Source organism: Mastomys coucha, unplaced genomic scaffold (assembly GCF_008632895.1).
Source record: "Mastomys coucha isolate ucsf_1 unplaced genomic scaffold, UCSF_Mcou_1 pScaffold13, whole genome shotgun sequence".
Lineage (NCBI taxonomy): Eukaryota > Metazoa > Chordata > Mammalia > Rodentia > Muridae > Mastomys > Mastomys coucha.
The window spans coordinates 21,317,046-21,338,784 of NW_022196895.1; the positions used below are offsets into that span (position 1 = coordinate 21,317,046).

The window sequence follows — 21,739 nt, forward strand, 5'->3', positions numbered from 1 at the left end:
TGAGTGGCAGAGCTCTTTGGACCTCATCTGTTAAACTGGTAAACTGCAGAAGCAAGACAACCCAGAGGATGAGCTGTGCAGGCAAGTGAAAGGGAAGAGGGGGCATGAGGGTGGGTCATTTCAAAGAAAGGAGAGGAGACTTCTAGGTAGCTTTAAGGCCCCCAGAGATGAGACCATTAACCTGAACTGATAGCATAGTCGTGTAGAGTCAGGGGACAGATGTCCCTCTAGCACTTGCCCTGGACTGGGGGGTGGGGGAGATTTCTTGCCTTCCCTAGTCTAACTAGGACAGATATCCCTTACCTATATATATATTGTGGGTTAGATTGTGACCTCCTGCCATGGGAGGAGGAAAGGAAAGAAGTTATGTAGTGCAGGTGGGAGTCAGGAGTGCTGCCATTTAGAAGATTCTGGAGACCTGGACTGACTCCTCAGCTGGGATCTTCTGCTTTGAGTGCCTTATCTTAGTGTTTTCTTTGGCGTTGCTTCTGAGTGTCCACCTGTTCTCATACAAAACTGGTTTTCTTGTGGATTGGAGTCCCCCTGCGACTTTCTTACCACTTCTTTCCCATGTCCTTTCAGGTTTGTGGTCCAGCAGCCTTCAGGATGTGGGTGTAAATGGACAGTGTGGTGACATCCTTACCAGCAAGAGGTTCATGCTGGACATGCTGTATGCCCATAACAGAAAATCCACAGAAGATGAGGAAAAGGGTGACGGCGAGCCTGGGAGGTCTGCACAAGAGGTGGAGGCAGTGGCCAGCCTCGCCACCAGGATATCCACTCTGCAGGCCAACTCTCAGCCCCCAGAGGAGAGCATCAAGAGGGTGGGCATTGGCTGTTTAGACAACCGGGGCAGCGTGAAGGCATTTGCCGAGAAATTCAACAGTGGAGAAGTAGGGAGAGGCTCCATCTCTCCTGATGCGGAGTCTCATGACAAGGTCCCGGATACACCGCCAGCACAGATGAAGACTGAGTCTGATTACATCTGGGACCAGCTCATGGCCAATCCAAGGGAGCTCAGAATCCAAGACATGGATTTCACAGACCTAGGGGAGGAGGATGATATTGATGTTCTGGATGTGGATCTTGGCCACCGGGAAGCCCCAGGGCCACCCCCTCCACCTCCTCCCACCTTCCTGGGTTTGCCACCCCCGCCCCCTCCACCCCTGTTGGACAGCGTGCCTCCCCCACCAGTCCCCGGTAATTTATTGGCTTCTCCCATGTTCAACACTGCTCAGGGCTTAGGGTGGTCCCAGGTACCCAGGGGTCAGCCAGCATTCACCAAAAAAAAGAAGACGATCCGACTGTTCTGGAATGAAGTTCGGCCCTTTGAGTGGCCAAATAAGAACAATCGCCGGTGCAGGGAATTCCTGTGGTCAAAACTGGAACCCATTAAGGTGGACACTTCCAGACTAGAACACCTGTTTGAGTCCAAGTCTAAGGAGCTGTCTGTCACCAAGGTAGGCTGGGCCCTGACATGGTTCTTGCTTAGAAGAGGAGAATAGGAGGAGAGGTTAGTTCTTGATGAGATGTCCTATCTTGTTGCTTTAGCTATTTGGTAAGCAGTCTACTGGGACTAAAAAGTCTTAGTTTTCAGATAGTATTCCTTGGATACATGCTATGTCAGAATGCACTGTAGCACACCAGACAACCCAGGAAAAGAAGCAAAAAGACTAATCATGGACGGCCGTGTAGGCCAAGAGTAATGTTAGTGCATCCCGAAGGAACTGAACTTACTCACTTAGCAGGTGTACTGAGCATACTCATCTACTGTCACCTCAAGTGAGGGACCATAGTAGCACTTTGAACTTAGCTGTAGCCACTCAGTACTTTTCCAGAGGCAATAATTCAGTCTCTGGATACTCCTCTGAGCTGACATACCAAAACTGTCCAGATATTCAGTAATGACATATTTGCATCCCTAGAAAAATTACATATGCATTTAGGTTTCTTATTTTCTTGAATGCATGAGAACCTGCAGGCATCACTCTTGTAGTATTGTTAACACAGGCATTACATAGGATTATGCATGGAAAACACTATAAAATAAATGGACATAACATCACGGTCAGCAAATTCTGATATAGAAATGCATAGCAGATTGTATTCCCTCTAATGCATGCTTTAGTAATACCTCCATTTTATATCTCAACCCACAAATGTCTAATCCAGGGCATACTGAACTTTTTTTAAGGCTCTAAGTTAATCTTTTCTTCTAGGAATTTGGGATATGAGAAAGTGTTTTGTAAAGTCTGATGTAGACAAGTGTGCCCAACCTTTTGATAGTGTAGCACAAGGTCATCCAAATAGCTCGTGCCTGAGAAACATGCAACCGAGTCACAGAAACAACTGTAAAAATCTTTAATGTTTTATGTAATTTTTAATTTTTTTTGTTGGGTCAGATTCATATCCAGTGGGACAGGCTGGAAGGCATGTAAGAGATTATGACTCTGAGTCAGTTCTATCCCCCAGCTGATTCATCCATTCGTCATCATCTGAGCTGAGTATAAACTTGCCTGAGTCAGGTTCTCAGACTTAGGAGTCAGGTACCAATTCTAAAGACAAAACAATGTGTAGCATCTTTAGGACGTGTGTGTGTGTGTGTGTGTGTGTGTGTGTGTGTGTGTGTGTGTTTCTAAGAGGAGGTGCCAATGGCTGTTGAGTGATGCTGAGGGGCCAGCTGGGCAGCATTCATTGGTCTGTCTTCTTTTAAATCCATGTCAAGATCCTTAAACTTCTCGACCCCCTTTGCCAACTGGTGTTTATCCCAGTGTCTATTTCTGCCCAGGCTCAGAGAGGATACGGCTCTCAATTATTTCCTGCTTCAGAAATCTCCTTAAGTCAGTATTAAAGCTTCTTTACTTTAAGATCTGAACTGCTAAGCTTTAATATAAATTATCACATCTCATCAATCCTGTTCTTTTGTTAAAGTAGGTCCAGATTTTGTTCTTTCTAGAATGTAACCCCAGGAATGAAACATTGAACACCTACTCTCAGTGTACCCATATCCTGATGTTTTCGGGGTGTTGTCATATAATGCTTAGGTGCTCATCTGTCCTCTTCCTCTTCATACAGTTAGTCTGGTATTGTGAGGAAGACCAGCTGAGTGTTAGGTCATGACCCATCTCATACACTATGCTCGACCCACTGACCCAATTGGTGCTCCCTTCCCCACCCCACCCTGCTTCCTCCATCCCTTCATCATGTACTCATTTGGCTGGCTGTGCTGCTAGCTTCCCACAGCAGCTTATACCCTGGATGTTGCTAGGCAAGGCTGCCTGAGGCCTCAGGACTGAGAATAAAAAGGGAGGCTGGTTGGTAGTGGAGGCATGTTTAACTTCCTTTATGGTAAAATTAAGTTGCCATGAGAAGACTTAAAATGAGCGTTACTTTACCCATGTCCCTCTTCTCTCAGTTTCACTGTGATTGACATGGTTGGTGATAAGCTGTTGGCTTTCATCCTCACAGCATCCCAGAGTTCTGTTCTTTCCTGTAGTAGGCGAGCACCTCTCCAGGTAATGTAAGGCCTTGCTAATGGCTGAATGTTTCCATCTTTGGTAAAGGAGGGACATCAGGGAATATCCACATTGGTGAGTTCAGCATCTTTAGATTGCATCACTCCAGATGGAGCCCATTTTTTAAAAAATGTGTATTTATGCTGAACATTTATAGAATGTTTCCTTGTCCTTATTTCTAAAACAATACAACAGCTAGCACATGGCATTTGTATTATGCTAGGTAATATTAATAATCCAGAAATGATTTAGAACACTCTAGAGGATTTTAAGGGTTATGGACAAAATATGTAAAAATCCATTTATGTAAGGCATTTGAGAATTATTGTACTCTCTGGTGGTCCTGTAACTAATTCCATAGGGACACTGAGAAACAACGAAATTGAAACATTTATTAAATTGTTTCCAGAATGTTCTGCAATGAGACTTAGGATCATATACCTTTGAGGGTTGTTGTTGTTGTTGTTGTTGTTTGGTTGTCTTTTTTTTTTTTAAAGGAAATGTGAGCCAAAGCTAATTTTCAAAACGCTATAAGGGGTGAAAATGCAAATTAATATTATAGCATCACTGCCTTGGAGAGACGGATCCTTTTTGTATATGTTACCCATTCTGATATAACTAATTCCACATTTGGTTTTGATCACTGACTGTGATTTTCATACAACCCAGCTGTAAACAGCCACTTCCGAACTCTGGCTCACGAGAAGTTTTTCATTAAACACAATAGTCTACAACAAAAATGAAATCAGCTTCACAAGACAGCATGAAACAAAGGGAGCTGGTTTTAGTTTCTATTGTAAAACCAACACCAGACCAAAGTGATAGGGTATGGCTGTGATTATCCAGTCATGCCCAACCCAAAGATTCACTCATGAGAGCCGGTGCCAGGGGGCTCACTCAGTAATCACGAGAAGAACAAAAGATGCCTTACTTTCTGGTTTCTTTTCAAAAATAGTTTGTGAAACAGAACCCACTTTTCTGACTTGGCAGCAAATGTGTATATATAGCTTTTTATAGGGTGTTGCTCATTGGGTTGTGTGGAGACAGAAACCCTGGGTTAAGCCTTATCGTGTATTTCTGCTGCAAATACACATGTGGTGATGTATGTTCAAGTGATTCCAGGGAACTACTTCAGGGCCGAGAGTCCCCAGAACATGTGGCCTTGACATGAGGAACCCTGTGAATTGGCCTTCCCAATTCTTATGTCCAACGAAGGTCTGAAAAACCCTTTCCTCTCTGTGGGCACCTTCTTCATACCCCAGTTAACTACCAGACCAGGACAAGTGTGGAGAAAACAGGAGAGTGGCAAGGAGAGGACTCGGTTCTGCTCTTGAGGACATTATAGTTCCTTGGGTTTATTTGGGGGAAGGGTCTCAGATGGATTTGGTGGCAATCTGTTTAGCTCTGTGTGTTACCACTTTTTCCACTGCTGCAACAAAACATAATCAAAACAAGTTATACAAGAAAGCCTTGGTTTGGGCTCACAGTTCCAGAGAGGGTTGGAATCCATGATGGCAGAGCAAAGAAATAGTAGCAGGAGCAGGAAGCCGGGGGTTCACATTTTGGACTACCAGCACAAAGCAGGAGCTAACTAGGAATGGCAAGCTCCTGACACACCTCCTTGAGCAAGGGCACAGCTCCTAAACTTACCCAAACGATACCACTAATTATGAACAAAGTATTCAAATAACTACCAGACTCTGTTCTCCCTGAAGTTTCTTAGTATTTCAGAAACTACTAATATAGACTTTCAAAAGAGATAGAGAGGTGGTGATTTAATTGGCCAGGGTCTAAGCCTCAACCTGGGTGACCTTGCTGGTTTTGTCATTTCCTTCTGTAGCCCTAGCAAGCCTGCAATTTTACTGTTGTAGACCAGGCTGGCTTCAACTTTGCAGATGACATTCATGGCTACTTCTCTTTTGGGTGGAATTATGGGTCTGCACACCTGCCCAGGTCTAGGCTGGGTGATTTTTTTTTTTTTAAGCATCTTAGATTATGGAGTAGATCTGGAGTTTGTAAGCATCTGCTTTAAAGTGACACGTGAACACAGCCTCCTGACCAACTTCCACAGTGACACCCTGATTTGGCCTCCTCCCTGGAGAAGAGATAAAGGTGTCTGCACTTGCCATTCATATCTGGGATATGAGGAAGTTTGTTATGTTCTTTATAATACTAGAAAGCCCAAATTCTACCTAGGGATTAGAAATACAACTTTTTATTCCTGTGCCACTACCACAGTTGGTTAACAGTCTCAGAACATCCTCTGCTTATGGTGATAGGAAAGCACAATGTCCAATTGGCTTTAGCTATCAGAGTCTCAAAAACATGAGAAATTAATACCTTTCCCCCTTAACAATAAGGCAAACCTGTTCTGGAGTAGATTATTTTTCTCTTTTATTCCCTCCCCCATTCATTTTTTAAAGATAGAGTCTTATTATATAAGCCCTAACTGGCCTCAAACTCAAAATAATTCCTCTGCCTCAGCTTTCTGAGTATTGGGGTTAAAGGCATGCACCACCATGCCAACTAAAGATTTTATTCTTAACTAAAGATTGGTTTTGTTTTTTGCCTTTATGTAGACTTAGCTTTTTGTTTGATTTGCTGGAAAGCTTTGCTATGTATTTCTTTATGACTATTATGGGAAGACTAGAAAAATTCTAGAGTTCTCATCCTTGCTACATCTGTATCATTGCAACATGTAACCTTGTAAACTGTCACTTTTTCAAGGGAGAGTTTTGAAAATATCTCATAGTGTCATTCTTGGCAGGAATGAGCAGGGAGTCAGCAGGCATGACTTACCATTTCTAGAATGGCCAAGGCTAAGTCAGATCCAGACCCAGGGTCTCGGGCACCTGCTGCCAAGCAGCTCATGCAGAGGCCAGTTGCCTTTCATGGAAGTGCTCTCAGATTCAGCAGCCTTCTCCAAGACTTGGGGAGTTCTCCAAAGACATATCCTTAGATGGTTTCTATTTTCAATCACAGTACCTTCTGGGGTGACAAGCTCAGTGTTTAAACTTTTTAAACAGTTTGATCCTCTGTTCCTAATAAAATTACTCTTTAAAACTTCAAGAAGGTGAGCCCAAGGCATAGCTCAGTGGTACAGTGTTTGCCTAACATGCAAGGCCCTGGGTTCTATCCCCAACAAGGGGGAGAAACAAATCAAAGAGGAGATCTGTTGGGTCAGCATCTTAGAAAATGTTAAGCTTAATGAAAGCTCTGGACAGATTATAAATGTCTTTCTGACATTTCTCATTGCTGCCTGAATCTTCATCCTCTGCCCTCTGAAGCTGAATGGCTCAGAGGCCAAGTGAGGGCCTTTTCCCTTCAATAGGATGTTGGCTGAAATGGGGGTGTGATCATACACTTTCATGTGGCCTTACATCCTCTATAACTATTCAGAGTCAAGTTTGAGTCCTTACCCGAATCTTCTGAAATATTTGTTTTTAGGGATAATGGTTTGATCTCCTCTCAAACTCCGTTTCTACATCTCTAGCCCAGGAAGCATTAGCCACCTGAGTCTCTACCAAGCACCTGGTTCAGCTAAGCCTAAGTGTGACTCAGCTGCTGCAGAGACTTCCATGTATCTGTGTCACTCCTTACCCTCTGGGAGGCATCGGACATTCGGGCTTCTTGGGTTCTCCATCTGACTCTAGAGCTGTTATTATCAGTCAGGGCCCACGCCTGAGCCTAGGCAGTTGTCAGTCTGCTCAAGCTGTTGCCTCTTTTGCACTTGTGTGCTGTCTGTTGAAGTCTCATTCTAAAGACATTCCTCTCTGTCGTCCTATATACCAGACCCTCTCCCCCCTCTGGGACAACCTGAGGTTACGGTGCTGAACATCCCTGTCTTCCTTCCTGCCCCTGCTCTGTGAGGTCTCTGTTCCCCTGCGCATGTCTCCAGAGATCGTCTTAGGGCTTGGGAGTGGTAAGAGGTGCTATATAAGCTCTCAGAGGAGGACTCTGTTTAATAGGCTTCATGGAACTAAAACAGCCTGGAGACTTTTCAAGGTCCCTCCCTTCTTAAATAAACAAGTCCCCTTCTCCCTGGAACCCTTCTGGACATACTTGGGAAAGTAGCAAGTTTCAACACAGCCCCGAAGCCGTTTCCCTCACACGGCTGCATACCTACTATGCTAAAGCAGATACACAGCGGAGATAGCCCTGTTTTTAATGTTCAGCCGCCCTGTAGTTAAGCACCCTGTGCCTGGAGTCTTGGATGGCAGGTACTTTGCTCCTACATTCCTCCCATCCTGACCACTCTTGAAACTTGCTGAAGAGGAGGGCAGAGGTTGGCTGTCTTTAACCGTTAATGCAAGAACTGAGATTGAAACCACCCTTCCTGTGGCCCAGAGCTGACCAATGGCATTGGAGGCCTCCTGGCCCTCCACAGGGTATGTCCTTTTCACAGTGTTTCATGAAAATTTCTTGTTTAGGGGACTGGGCCCCTACAAGCTACTCTGCAAATAGGAAATCAAGGAGGGATGATAAATAATCCCACAAAGACAAGCAGCCAGCTGGAAAAGAAGCTGGTAGTGCCCAAATGTGGTGACACACGTCTGTTATCCCAGCCCTCAAGACACTGACTTTAAAGGATCATGGGTTGGAGGCCAGCCTATGGTACAGAGTAAGTTAGGAGACTACCTAGAAAAGTCCTGTCTGGGAAACTGAAACAGAGTAAACAAAACAGACTGTTGGAGAATTAGGCAGGGATCCTCTAGCCTCTCCTGCCTATGTTCAGGGTTTGCTCTCATGCCCCATTGATGTCTTAAGACTACTGTGGGTAGAAGGAGACACAAACCAAGCAGCAATCAGGAATAGAAGGTCTCCTCAGGTGTGGCCCTGGTCTTTCTCCCCTGTGCCTCTGTCCTGCTTTCTCCTTGACCTTCTCCTCAGAAGGAAGGCATTAGTGGATTCTCCACAGGCTTACTGCTCATTCATCTTGACTTTGTTTCCTGTTCCAATTACACACTAGCTGTGACTCCTTCATGTCAGACGGTGGTTCAGAGCCTATAGTCTTAGTGAGAGTGACCGGGGTTGTGCATGTTGCAATTCTGCATTGATCTTCCGCCTGTGCTGTCTCTGTGCACAGCTGACTGAGGATACACAGAGCTCCGTGACTGTCAGAAACAGATTATTCATGCCTAAAAAAAGAACAATAGTGGCTGGAGCAGTGGCTCAGCAGGTAAGAGCACTTGTTGCTCTTTCAGAGGACCTGGGTTCAGTTCCCAGCACCCACATGGTGGTGGCTCAAAACCATCCATAACTCCCGTTCCAAGGGAATCCAGTGCCCTCTTCTGACATCCAAGGATACCAGGCATATACATGGTAGATATACATACATGCAGGCAAAACACTCTTACAGATAAATAGATACATGTAAAAAAATAAAGAATATTATTGACTTTTAAAATGTACATGGTCTGTTACTAATTTTAGAATAGATATTTTTTTCTATCTTAAAACAGTTTGTTTTTGTCAGGGTTTGTATTCCTGCACAAACATCATGACCAAGGCAAGTTGGGGAGGAAAGGGTTTATTCAGCTTACACATTCACATAGTTATTCATCACCAAAGGAAGTCAGGACTGGAACTCAAGCAGGTCAGAAAGTAGGAGCTGATGCAGAGGCCATGGAGGGATGTTCCTTACTGGCTTGATTCCCCTGGCTTGCTCAGCTTGCTTTCTTATAGAACCGAGGACTACCAGCTCAGGGATGGCACCACCCACAGTGGGTCCTCCCACTTTTGATCACTAATTGAGAAAATACCTTACTGTTGGTTCTCATGGAGGCATTTCTTCAAGGGAGGCTCCTTTCTCTGTGATAACTCCAGATTGTGTCAAGTTGAGACACAAAACCAGCCAGTATACAAATCTTATTAGAATTTAATAGAATTATTTATTATTATTATTATTATTATTATTATTATTATTATTATTATTATTATTATTGCGATGATGATGATGATGATGATGATGATGATGATGATGATGAAGTATTGTATTAGAGTTCTCTAATAGACCAGAACCGGTAAGGTGAAATATATCCCCACTCCCCCCTCCTCAGGCTGGGAAATTCTCAGCTGTTTTTTTTTTTTTTTCCATAAAGAAATCTTAAGTATATTTATTCCCAAACACGTATTTAAGGACCTAAAATAAAATTGTAGCAGTTGAGTTTGGAGGACCTAGAAGGACCAGCCTGTTTCTCCAAGGTAGACCATAGCTCTAGCATTAGCCCCATTAGGTGGCTCTTCTGCTTCTGGGCTCAGACAGCTTCAAAACAACCATTCAGATCGTACTTGTCTGCAGGGTGTGGTCGGAGCTCCTCCCCCATGCTAGCTTGTGAGGTCTTTCAGAATATAGCCTCATCTAGCCTCATCCCTGATAGCTCCCAGCCTGAGCAAGAATGGCTCATCTGCTGACTTTCTCCCTGGGGCTGGCAGCCTCCCAGATACTCTTAAGGGCCCAGTTGGAGAGTCAGTTCTTGCAGACCTGGCCTTTTCAGCAGGTAACTGGCCTGCTGTTGGAATCCTTGCTCAGTGAGCACGCACCATCACTGGGTGCAATTTTCTTAAAACAACCACCCTACCTTCTTTGCCACCATAAGAGTGTTATATGATTCAAAACAGCCATTCTCCCAGATGCCTTTGCGCCATGGGGAACCTGAGCAGTTGTAGAGGCTGAACCAGTCTCCTCCCACTCCCCTCCACTGCCACCTACATATATCTTCCTGACAGCTGAAGGGAAAAGTGGACACAACTTGTGTCCTAGCTCTGGAGGTGACAAATGTTAGCTTAGCTTCTCATATCCTGTGTTTATTTGTTGAGGTGGCCATAATAAAATACCATACACCAGGCTGGAGAGATGGTTCCCTTTGTTGTTCTTCTAGATGACTGAGTTCAATTCCCAGCACCCACACAGTGGCTCACAGCCATCTGTAACTCCAGTTCCAGGGGCCCTCATGTTCTCTTCTTAACTCCACAGGTACCAGGCTTGCACATATTACACAAACATACATGTAGGTATACCATTCATACACATAAAAATAAATAAATACAGTTATTTAAAAATCACATTACCAGTGGCTTAAACAACAGAAATGTATCTTACAATTCTTGAGGCTATGGAGTTTAAGATGCTGGCCAGATTAATTCTGCCAAGGGCTTTCTTCCTGCCTTTCAGATGGTTTCTTTCTTGCTGTGTTCCTGTAAGAACTCCCAATTCCATTGTGAGGAGTCTACTCTTCCCGCCTTATCTAAACCATGATACCTCCAAAAGCTCTAACCTCTGATACTAGATTCTATCTCTTTGGAAATTAGGAGACCAACAACTGAATTTGGAGAAGGGATACAAACATTGAGTTTCAAAGGCTTACAAATAGTCATAATGTTAGCCTTGTGCTAGCCACAAGGATGAGGGAGGCCCAGGGTCTGCCTCTGAGAGACCCAGAGTTCTGTGAGGATGCCAGAACACCTCCAGTTCTCTGTTCTCTTTGGTGTCTGCACCTGCTTGCCATTTATCCCCTTTTAATGGCACATGCCTTTTCTTTTCTCTTACTTATGAAGCTCCACTCTGTCCTGCAGCAGGTAGTTTTAGGGTGGTTAAACATAAAGAAAAGATGGAGGCACTCTAGTCCAAAGGGTGCAGAGCATTTGAAAAGTGAGGGAGGCCCTAGGACGACTAATGATCCTAAGGGCTGACAGATCAGCCACACCAAATGTCCTCACCAGCCTGTCTTCTCAGCCTGGGTATTCACTGCTATAGGCACATTGTATACACTGAGCCAACCAAGACACATCCTAACACTTCACAGCACACAAGAAAAGAATTCTAAAAGGCTGGGGTGATTGGGGAAAGGAGACATTTTGTTCTTGCACAAAAATTTTTCCTGTAGAAGGAAAATCAATATTACTTTGTAATGTGTCTGAATTGTGAAGTTCCATTACTGACCCAAGCTTGGAGACTACTGAATACCTAAGCCTTGATCTATCTCCCTCTTCCCCACACTCTCTCTCCTGTGGTGAGTGGCAGCCAGTTCTTCCTTTACTCAAATCTGGGCCATTTGCTCTCACCTCTAAATGAGGAGTGAAACCCCGGATGACACATTAATCTTTTGATTTTCCTTGTTTTATCACCAAGAAAACGGCTGCAGATGGTAAAAGGCAGGAGATCATTGTTCTGGATTCCAAGAGGAGCAACGCCATCAACATCGGCCTGACAGTGCTGCCCCCTCCAAGGACGATTAAGATAGCCATTTTGAACTTCGATGAGTATGCCTTAAACAAAGAAGGGATTGAGGTAAGGCTAGTTCTATGAAGAATCCTTAGTGTTGTGAAATGTGTGTCACATTGTTGCATTGAATATAACTTTGGTAGTTTGCAATCTTCTTTACTCAACTGAACGCTGAAAGATATTAATGATTCCTAGATGTTTATTTGGGCTAGGGCAATAAGTCATGCTGCCTGTGAAGTTCAGAGATCTTGGACCTCAACTTTAACCAAATATTGCTCACCTCAGAATGGAGAAAGATCATCCTGCCTAGGGCTCCTTCCATGTCATGTTACATATATTTAGGAAGACTTATGAATTGTACTTTCATTAGGTGCTGAAGTCCACATAAAAAGGACATTGTTTTGGTCTTACAAAAAGATGTGATTTGAGGCTAGAGATAAAGCTCACCTACCATGCACAAAGCCCTGATTTTATCCCTAGGACTACCAAAAGTGTATATGATGGCACTGGCCCGCAGTCTCGGTACATGGCAAGTGGAGGCAGAAGGATCAGAAGTACAAGATCATCCTCACTTACACATAGGGTTGAAGCCAGCTTGGGCTACATGAAACCTTGCATTAAAAAGAAAAAAGAAACAGAGATGTTGTTGTTGTATCAACTAGAGAACAGAACAAGCCAGCTGAGGCATTCATGCTTGCTGATCTGTTAAAGGTAGAGAAAGATGAGAGGTAGATTGCCCAGTGGAGAATATTTCTCTGTTTATGATTCATATTTAATCTCAAATCTGGGTTCCTATCTTTCCTTAGATCATTCAGTTTCCAGATAAAAGACATATAGCTTTTATATTTATAATAAACCTTTATAGCATTAAAGCTGAGCAGATACCTGTCTTCTAAGCTATTAGAATTGACTTCCTCATCAATAACCCTGAATTATAACTTGGTATGCTCCATCTGGGCTGCTCCTAATTCCAATTGGTCAGCCTTTATGGTCATGTTTTCATAACTCATCTACCCCATGGCGTCTCTCCTCTCTCCATGTCTCTCTCTCTCCTGTCCCCTGATTCTGACTCCAAGCTTGGGAACCCAAAAACCCACCTATCTTCTGCCCAGCTATAGGCTGTAGGCATATTTATTAACCAATCAGGGATAATTTCGGGGGGGGGGGCAAGGTTACATAATGTCACTTGCGTCTATGTGCACATTCTTTTGTCCCTGGAGGCAACCAGGCCTTGGGGGTACAGTATTTGGCATTACAAATGATTATATATAGTAAAAGACCAAACATCAATAATTTCTCTCTTTTTTGGTCTAAATAAAAAGGCATTTTCTCTTATAAAAATAAACAACATGTAGTAAGAACAATTAGGAAACAATTATTCTATCTTGGTGAGTTTAGAATTCTGGATTTAATCAGTTTCTATTCTAATTTCTTTCCTAATTTATAATATTAACATCTTCTTAGACTTAGAACATCTTCTTAAATCTTAAACAATTTAAGCTTATAGTAAAAAAAAATATTACTATTTAGTCTTTAACCCCATCAGAGACCTGAGAAGGAATAAATATTATTCCTAGAAAGTGCTGGGATGCAGCTTCCAAAAATTATAGATATGACAGAGACAGTTGACCATCTGGATAGTCTCTAGTATTCTCTCTAATGCTGCAGCATCTATCTTCAGCCTTCTGGCCCAGGATATCTGACAGACCTTATGAGAAGCAGTAATATAAAGGACTTGTTTACCTTGTCTTGGCAGAGTTTGGCAATCAACTATCCTGCATCCATTTGTCATTTCTTGATACCATTTTGTCTGCAGATGAATTAAGGGAATTTATTTATTTTTGCCCAGTGAATAGTTTGCCATAATTGAAGCAATTCCATATGGAGGCTTTTGATGTTTATCATCTTCTTACAAGTTTAATGTGACATTGCCAGGAGTTGACATGTCATAATGTCAAAAAGACCTTAAATTAATAAAATTATGGTTAAATGCCATATTCTGTGAGTCTCTGGGATTTTTGAAGACCATCTATCTATTCATAGCATATCTGAATTTCCAAACATTGCTTGTCTCCAGCTATCTATTTTCTGTATGTATCATCCAGGATGTATATTTCTGTGATGATTCAGATTAGAATCTGACAAGACCATGAGTTTGGTTGACTATTAACTTGTATTACTTATCCTAAATGGTTTGTAATAGCAGTTACTAAAATGATTGCAATTAAACTTTCTATTATTAAAGGAGTTGCATAGGCATAATACCTTTATAACAGTTGAAATATATAAATATTATGTTTTAACAAATTAATCTTAAATTTTGTATCAGTATACAAAGATGTATATTAATGAAAACTTTATATGTGCATCATTATATAAAATTCAGTACCAATGTAACAAAATATAACCTCAATTCTATATCAAAATATAAAGATCTCTACCAATGTAAGATTATAAGATGCTATATTTTGTGGTTTGAGAGTAGATTCAATAATCTACCCCTATTTGTCCAATTTTTATAATATATCTATATCCCACTTTTGCTTTTCTCTCCCTCCTCATAGTTCCCCATCTCTGATCCCAAGTATGGGAACCTCAAAACTGCACTCATTTTCTGCCCAGCCGTAGGTTTTTATTCACCAATCAAGGATGAGGGAAATGTTACATAGAGTCACTTGGGTCTATGCAGGGATTATCTTGTTCCTAGGGGCAATTAGGCCTTGGGGCCAATATTAAACCTTACAATACATAGCAAAAGACCAAATCTCAATATTTCTCTTGAAACAATTCCTGTTCCTCCACATGCTCTCCTGCTTCTGTGAGATTGTGCCAGATTGTATCAGGTGAAACCTCTTATCATGATGATGGAAAAGGGGAGGAGCTACTAGACAACCTACAGATTTGCAGCCATAGGTAATATAACCTAGAGATATCTGGGTAAGGATGAAGAGTATGAGGCTACTGCTTTATGATACTGGGTGTCCCATTCCTCTATTGGCAAGATGCCCTCCACATGTAAGGTTTGTTCATATACAGTCTTGCTTGCATAATTTGAACATAGATGGAACCTGTGAAGCCTAACTCTAGAAAGAACATGAGTCTTTGACAGAGAAGTCCAGAGATGAAGGCTTGGCCACAGTTCTAGGTTCACCTAGAGCCCTGGGTAGAGGAGGGGACAGTGAACATACAGTACCTGCAAGATGTGGAGCCTAGCATGCCATGTATACCTTTGTCCTTTGGGAAGAAGAGACAGATGCAAGGAAAAACTATCCACTGAAACAAGTACTTGGTTGAACATATAGTATCCCTGCTAAGTTCATGTTAATACAGGAGATGACCTCACTTAGAAAAGCAGTTCTATTAAAATGGGCCATCAGTCTTCTGACTGGTACTCTTAGAAGAGAAGGGACTTTTGGACACAGACAGATGAGAGTCCCACTTGAATCAGAGGTCGCACAGGGAGATTCATGGAATGGGAAGCCATGTGATGGCAGGGGGAGAAATTAAAGGGACACTCTTCTAACCCAAGGGATGCCAAGGATCATGTTAAACATCAGAAGCTAAGAGGCAAGGGAATGTTCTCTCCAGCCTTCAAAGAGAAAACATGGGCCTCCTACCATGTTAATTTTGGACATCATGAGAGAACAAATTTAGGTTGTTTAAAGCCACTTGATTTGAGCAACATTGTTACTACAACAGCAATAGGACATGTAGCTAATACACTAGATACTAATGGTCCCTATGCTCTCCCACACTGACCCACAACTAGAAATGTCTTCATATACTGTTAACCTCCCCTAAGGAGTAAAAGCATTCCAGCCAAGACTCCTGATTGGAACTAACTCTGTATCCAAGGACGGACTATCCTTCAGCTATTCTCACATAGCTATGAAGACCATGGAATAAGCCCTCCTGTAGAATGTGCAATGCAGTATGCTCTGAATGCCATAGAAGATCTACATTCATGTGCTGGGAAGGACCCAGGACTTGTTCTGGATCCCTGTCATTCAAGAGTTAAAATAAGATGGAGAAGAAAAAAACAATTGTCAATTTACAGACCTTTGCTAATAAGATTTGCAGCTAATGTGCACAGGCCTTCAGCCAGACCTTCTGCTTCCTGGATACACGCATTATGTCATGGCATCTCAGCTTCATAGGGCCATTGGAAAGCTCTGTGCTGCAAAACACAATTAGGATGTATTAAATGACATCCTGTGCCATTGCCTAGCAACTCATGGTATGAGTCTGGATTTGTCATATAAACCTGAGTAATTAACTTTATTAAGGAAGTGGTTTGCAGAAGAGTATTCAGCTATAGGAAGTAATTTTAGAATCATCTCTAGAGAGCATCAACAGTATTTTTCCAGTAAAATGCATAAAATGATCACAAACGGAAATGGGAAAACATACTTTTCTCCCCTTCACTTTTATGATTTTTAGAGTGTAGTCCACTTAAAAGGCAGTACAATACAGTGGTCTTTCATAACGTTTAACTTGGCTCACTTTGGCTGTCAGACCCAGCATCATCCTAGAAGCAGAAATTCCCTTTAACCATTTGTGCCGCAGTATCGTTCTAAGGAGTTTGTATTTCCCAGTGCATGTCCTTAGCTGGCTTAAGTGGGTCCTGGACATAGGTGAGTCTTCTCATGGAGCTATGTAGCTGGCTCAGGGAACCAGAATGCTCTGAGGATGAAACACAGCTGTTCTGTTTGTAGTCCTTGCATCCACAGACGAGTGTCTGTGAAAGATGTCTCTACTGCTGTGGCATGAGGGGCAGCTCCTAGCAGTTCTCCAGCTCTGTGTAGGAAAGCTTCAACAAATATTTCATCTGTACTGGACACAATAATCTCTTGCACCAATGTGCCTCTTCAGAGTGCTCATGAGATGGAAGGAGATACCACCAGGGGCCTTTTATGGGTTAATTTTTAAGTTGCTGCAGAAAAGTGCATGGATAGAATACCATTTTCTCAGAATAATGCAAACTTTACCAACTACCCCTGGCCAAGCTTTCCCAAGCCCCTGTTGCCACGCCCATGTCCCTGTAGTATATTCATCATCACCATGGCTAGGGTTCTGCCAAAATAAACAAGTATTGCCAGGTCTCATCTGCAGGTAGATGAAATGGCCAAACTCAACCCAGCATTTCGATTTAAAATTAAGGATACATTTGTATTGTTTTGGAGGGGGCACAGAATTGTATCTTCTGGTATGAGAACAAGTATAATTATTGTAGTAACATACAAACATTGTTTAGAACAGTGACTCTCAACCTGTGGGTCACGATCCCTGACAAACCTCTTTCCCCCCAAAATATTTACATTACAATTCATAATAGTAGCAAAACCACAGTTATCAAGTAGGAAGAAAAATGATTTTATGGTTGGGGGAGTCATCACAACATGAGAAACTGTATTGAAGGGTCATAGCATCAAGAAGGTTGAGAGCCACTGGCCTAGGAAGAAAGTAAAGAAAAATTCCAATTATTAAATTTTGGTCTTGTTGGATGTTTCTTTCCCTACAAAACCAAGTGGTGATTCAAAGCTGAATCATCAAAGAACCTACTAATGTGACAAGAGTCTGCCTTAAGCCTTGCCTTCTGTTCGTCTGTATCATTCCTGGTGGTGGAAGGGACCACCAACTCACAGGAGGTGGGTCTGCCATGACTGTCCCACTGTCTTATAGCTGTCCTTGCCCCGACTGTCCCACTGTCCTATAACTATCCTTGTTGACAGTGATACAAAGGAAGGAGAAAATAAACTAGTAGATCATAGGCCCAGAGTCCTCAGTGGCAAAGAAATGGTTCCAATTAGAGAAGTAAACAGCCAAGGAGAAATGTTCAGTTCCTTCAAAGGGACAAAGCAGCAAAGCGTGCAGGAACATGTCTCCTGGAGGTCATGAAAGGTGCTGGCAAGCATTTGTTTTGAAATCCCTGTTGTGCCTAGAACAATTTAAGCATTATGAAAATTAAAGTGCCCTTTCTCTCCCCCAATCGTAGATGTTTTCAAAGTGTTATCTGTTTGAATTGTTGGTTTTTTTTTTTTTTTTTTATATACACTGTCTTTGTGGACAGCGTGACCTCCAGAATTCCAGCTAAATCTCTCCTGATACTCAAATCCTACCCATGTAGCCTCATCCTGGAGCCACGCTGGTAACAACCTCTGTTCCACAGCGTCTTGGTGGGACCACAGAGGACTGCTGCTGCATCCTGGGGATGGACCACAATGTGCTTACCTAGTTATCCACTAAAAGCTTTAACTCGACACAGACTGGGGCTATTACAAATAAAGCAACTGCAAATGTTTTAATAGTTTCCAGCGAGTATGTTTCCAGTTTTCTAGAGTACAGACCCAGGAATGGAATGGCAAGGTCAGAGGGCAGCCTCTCTGCTGAGAAGTCACAGCTTATGTTTTCATTCTTGTTACAGGGAAAGAAATTAGCTAGGGTATAGTTTACCGTATCAGCTGCTGCTCATGGAAATATTTTGCCTACCATGGGCCACAAAGGTTTTCTCTTGTTTCTTTCCAAAATTTTTATGGTATTACATTTTACTTTTAAACTCATGATCCATTTTGAGTTTCTTTATGTATGGAGGAGAATTAAGTTGAAGGTTTTTTTTTTTTTACTCTGTTTTGTTTTAAATATGGAATCTAGGTGGTTCAAGACCACTTGTTGTAAATTGTATCCTTTCTCTGTTCAGTAGTCTTTCACTTTTGTCTAGTGGACCATGTTTGTATGCCCCTTTCTGTATTGTTCTGTCCTTCTGTTGAGATAGATATTGATATAAATATATGCACAAAACTTACTTTATTGTTACATAGTAACAAGTGAATTTTAAAGTGCTATTTATTATGAAATATACAAGTCATAAATATAATAAATGTATAGGCTACATATGTTGGAAATCAGAAAAAATACATATAATCTATAAATTTAACTCAGTTCCAACTAAAAGACCAACATGATTTTGTATAGAGACAAACAAGCTGGTTCTAGAAGCTGTATAGTAAGGAAGAAGAAATGGAAAAAGCATGGTGAATTGTAAAAGGTGACCTTGGAAGTATCCCTCTACCCAAGCTGAAGAACTATAGAATCATAGTACTTAGAACAATTACATATATATAACATACTACATATAATTATATATAATTTTACATTTGATTATTGTTTCTACGTAGCAATAATGTAGGTTTTGTGTATTGGCCATGTATCACGAAACATCATTAAACTCAATTCTATGGTTTAGAAACATTTTTACTTGTTGTTCATAGTTCCTTTAGGCAGACTATCATAGCCTTTATGAACAATTCTACCTTTTTCTTGTCTTCTCTCTCTTTCTCTGTCTCTGTGTCTCTGTGTCTCTGTTTCTCTCTCTCATATATATATACACATATATATATGAGAATATACACACACACACACACACACACATACACACACACACACACACACACATATATATATATATATATATATATATATATATATATATATATATATGAGGGAAGGGTTTCCATGCAGCTTTAAAATAGGAATGATAAGGACAGATTAATTTTTCTGTTTTAAAAAAAATGAATTAGGCATTTGAACCAGTAAGAATCAATTAGATTCTAACATCTGTTGGGTTGGGTTTTCCAGAAGCAAATAGAAATAGAAAGCTATACCTTTTTGTCACTGAGCAGTGTGTACACTACTATGTGTTTTTCCTCAGTCTGACCTGTGTTTGATACTGCAGCATTGCTTCTTGATGAGTTTTGGTTAACATTTACAATTAATACATAAAAGCCAATCTGACTTCATCATGTATGTTTCATTTTTGCAATCTGCTTATGAGATGTACCACAAAGCACACATTCTCAACACACCACTATATCTCCTAGGGAGCAGGAAGCAATTCTCCAATATTCTGTCTTCTCACTTATCATCCACTGTCATTGCCTGAAACACCCTTGCCTAGAACACACCTAGACAAGGCCTAGAAGTCCTAGAGCAAGATATTTAAAGCTTACTGGTTATAATAATATAACACCTGCCTATTATTAAAAACAGAATGATGTTAACCACTGGTTGGAAAATTGTAACAGAAATTTGAAAACATCACAGGAGCAGAGGCCATTACTAACAAAGAATTATTACATCATCCTATCTTTCTAGAAAATTCTGACCATGATTCCAACTGAAGAAGAGAAGCAGAAAATCCAGGAGGCTCAGTTGGCCAACCCGGAAGTGCCCTTGGGCAGTGCGGAGCAGTTCCTTCTCACACTCTCTTCCATCAGCGAGCTCTCAGCTCGGCTCCACCTGTGGGCATTCAAAATGGATTATGAAACCACAGAAAAGGTAGGCAGGTCGTAGGGGCATCCCACATGCTTGGGCTGCCCAATGGTTTTTACAGTGGGTAAACAGTAAGTTTGTGAGGCCTTGCTCTTGACACAGAGTTTAGAGGGCGAGCTGACTGGGTTGTAGCTTACACTGGGTGGCATACATTGCATCTGTGCTAGGTGGTGAGCACCCTCCTGACATCAGCCTCAGACGCCTGGCCGTAGGGAGGAAAGAAATGACTTTTTTATGATCAAAAATTTTCAGGCTGGATTTTCATGGTAGAAACTATAGAAAAGCACAATGTGGGGGAAATCTATCATCTGTCCACCTGTTGATAATAACCAAAACTTGGCACTGGTCATGGCAGTTGGCAGCTACATGGGTACCTTTGAGAAAATGGTAGTAGCTACTCCTCTTATTGCGTGGCCAAATGTCTGTGGCAGAAACTACATATGGGAGGAGAGTTTTGTTCAGGGCTCATGATTTCAGAGGGAAAATTCTTTCAGGAAGGGAGAGTCATGATGGTGAGTGGGACAGCTCCATCCATGGTAGCAGCAACAGCTGGGGGCAGCAGACAAAAAACGGAATTATATGAGAACTAAAAAGCCAGACATAGTAGTGTGCCTCAGTGCTCCTATAGTGAGACAGGTATACATTCAGAGACAGACAGACAGACAGACAGACAGACAGACACACACACACACACACACACACACACACACACACACAGGTTGGGGGAGGATTTAGATGGGATAGGTACTGGAGATTCCTCTTAATAGCAAATGGAAGCCATAAGCACCCTTCCTACACTGAGGTAAGTTCTGTAACTTCCCTAGGGAGTTTTGAACAAACATCTCGACCCCAGATGGTAACATCAGACCAAAGAAAGATATCCACCCAAGTCTAATTCAGTGAACCAGAGTTTATCAGGGTTACTAACATGAGGGTGGGTCAGGGGATACTTATGTAAGAACACAGATAACTCACATGGAGTTATAGAACCACAAAGCCCATTCCAGCATGGGTGTTTCCGAAGTGCCCTGCCCAACATCAATGCGCAGAGAGCTGGAGGGGTGTCTTTTTCTCCAGATAATTGTTACTACTTACGTAGGTCAGGGAAGGGCCTTGAGAGTCTGTGTTTAAGGAGATTCCTGACACTTGTAAATTTTGATAACTTCCTGAGATTCCTGAGGCCTTTTATCACAAAGCCTCGGCCATCATTTACTGATGGGTCTGTGCCTCAAACATGTCAGTGGACGTGCTCTTGTAGGCTAACTGCGGGCCAGTGGAAATGAGATGGTGAACTGGAAGGGGCTTAGTACTAGAGAAGATGAAGACTGCCCCCCTGCTACCTTTCAGTACAGTTCATATGTAGGACCAGATGCCTGTCACCCAAGCTTGTCCTGTGCTAGCGATTATTGCCTACTGTTTATTCCTTTAGACTTCACAGACCTGGAAAGGAACCAAAAAAGGCCAAAATTCTTACTCATCTCCCTCTTTCTTTTTATCTGAAAGGAAGTGGCTGAACCACTTTTGGACCTGAAGGAAGGAATAGACCAGTTGGAGAACAATAAGACTCTGGGCTTCATCCTGTCTACGCTCCTTGCCATTGGGAACTTTCTAAATGGAACTAACGTAAGACTTCCCAGCCCTGACTTCCTGGCGGCCTTTATCACAAAGCCTC

The 21,739-nt window shown here is 42.1% G+C and overlaps 1 protein-coding gene across 5 annotated transcripts in view; it reads left to right on the forward strand.

Annotated features, from left to right (window-relative positions):
• Fhod3 (formin homology 2 domain containing 3) overlaps positions 1–21,739 on the forward strand; it is a 421,283-nt gene that overhangs the window by 376,289 nt on the left and 23,255 nt on the right. For all 5 annotated transcript variants that reach the window (XM_031365152.1, XM_031365155.1, XM_031365151.1 and 2 more), the window contains 4 exons: positions 583–1,460; positions 11,647–11,805; positions 19,891–20,073; positions 21,571–21,690. In XM_031365152.1, the coding sequence (XP_031221012.1) occupies positions 583–1,460; positions 11,647–11,805; positions 19,891–20,073; positions 21,571–21,690 (1,340 nt within the window). The remainder of the gene's footprint in view (positions 1–582; positions 1,461–11,646; positions 11,806–19,890; positions 20,074–21,570; positions 21,691–21,739) is intronic.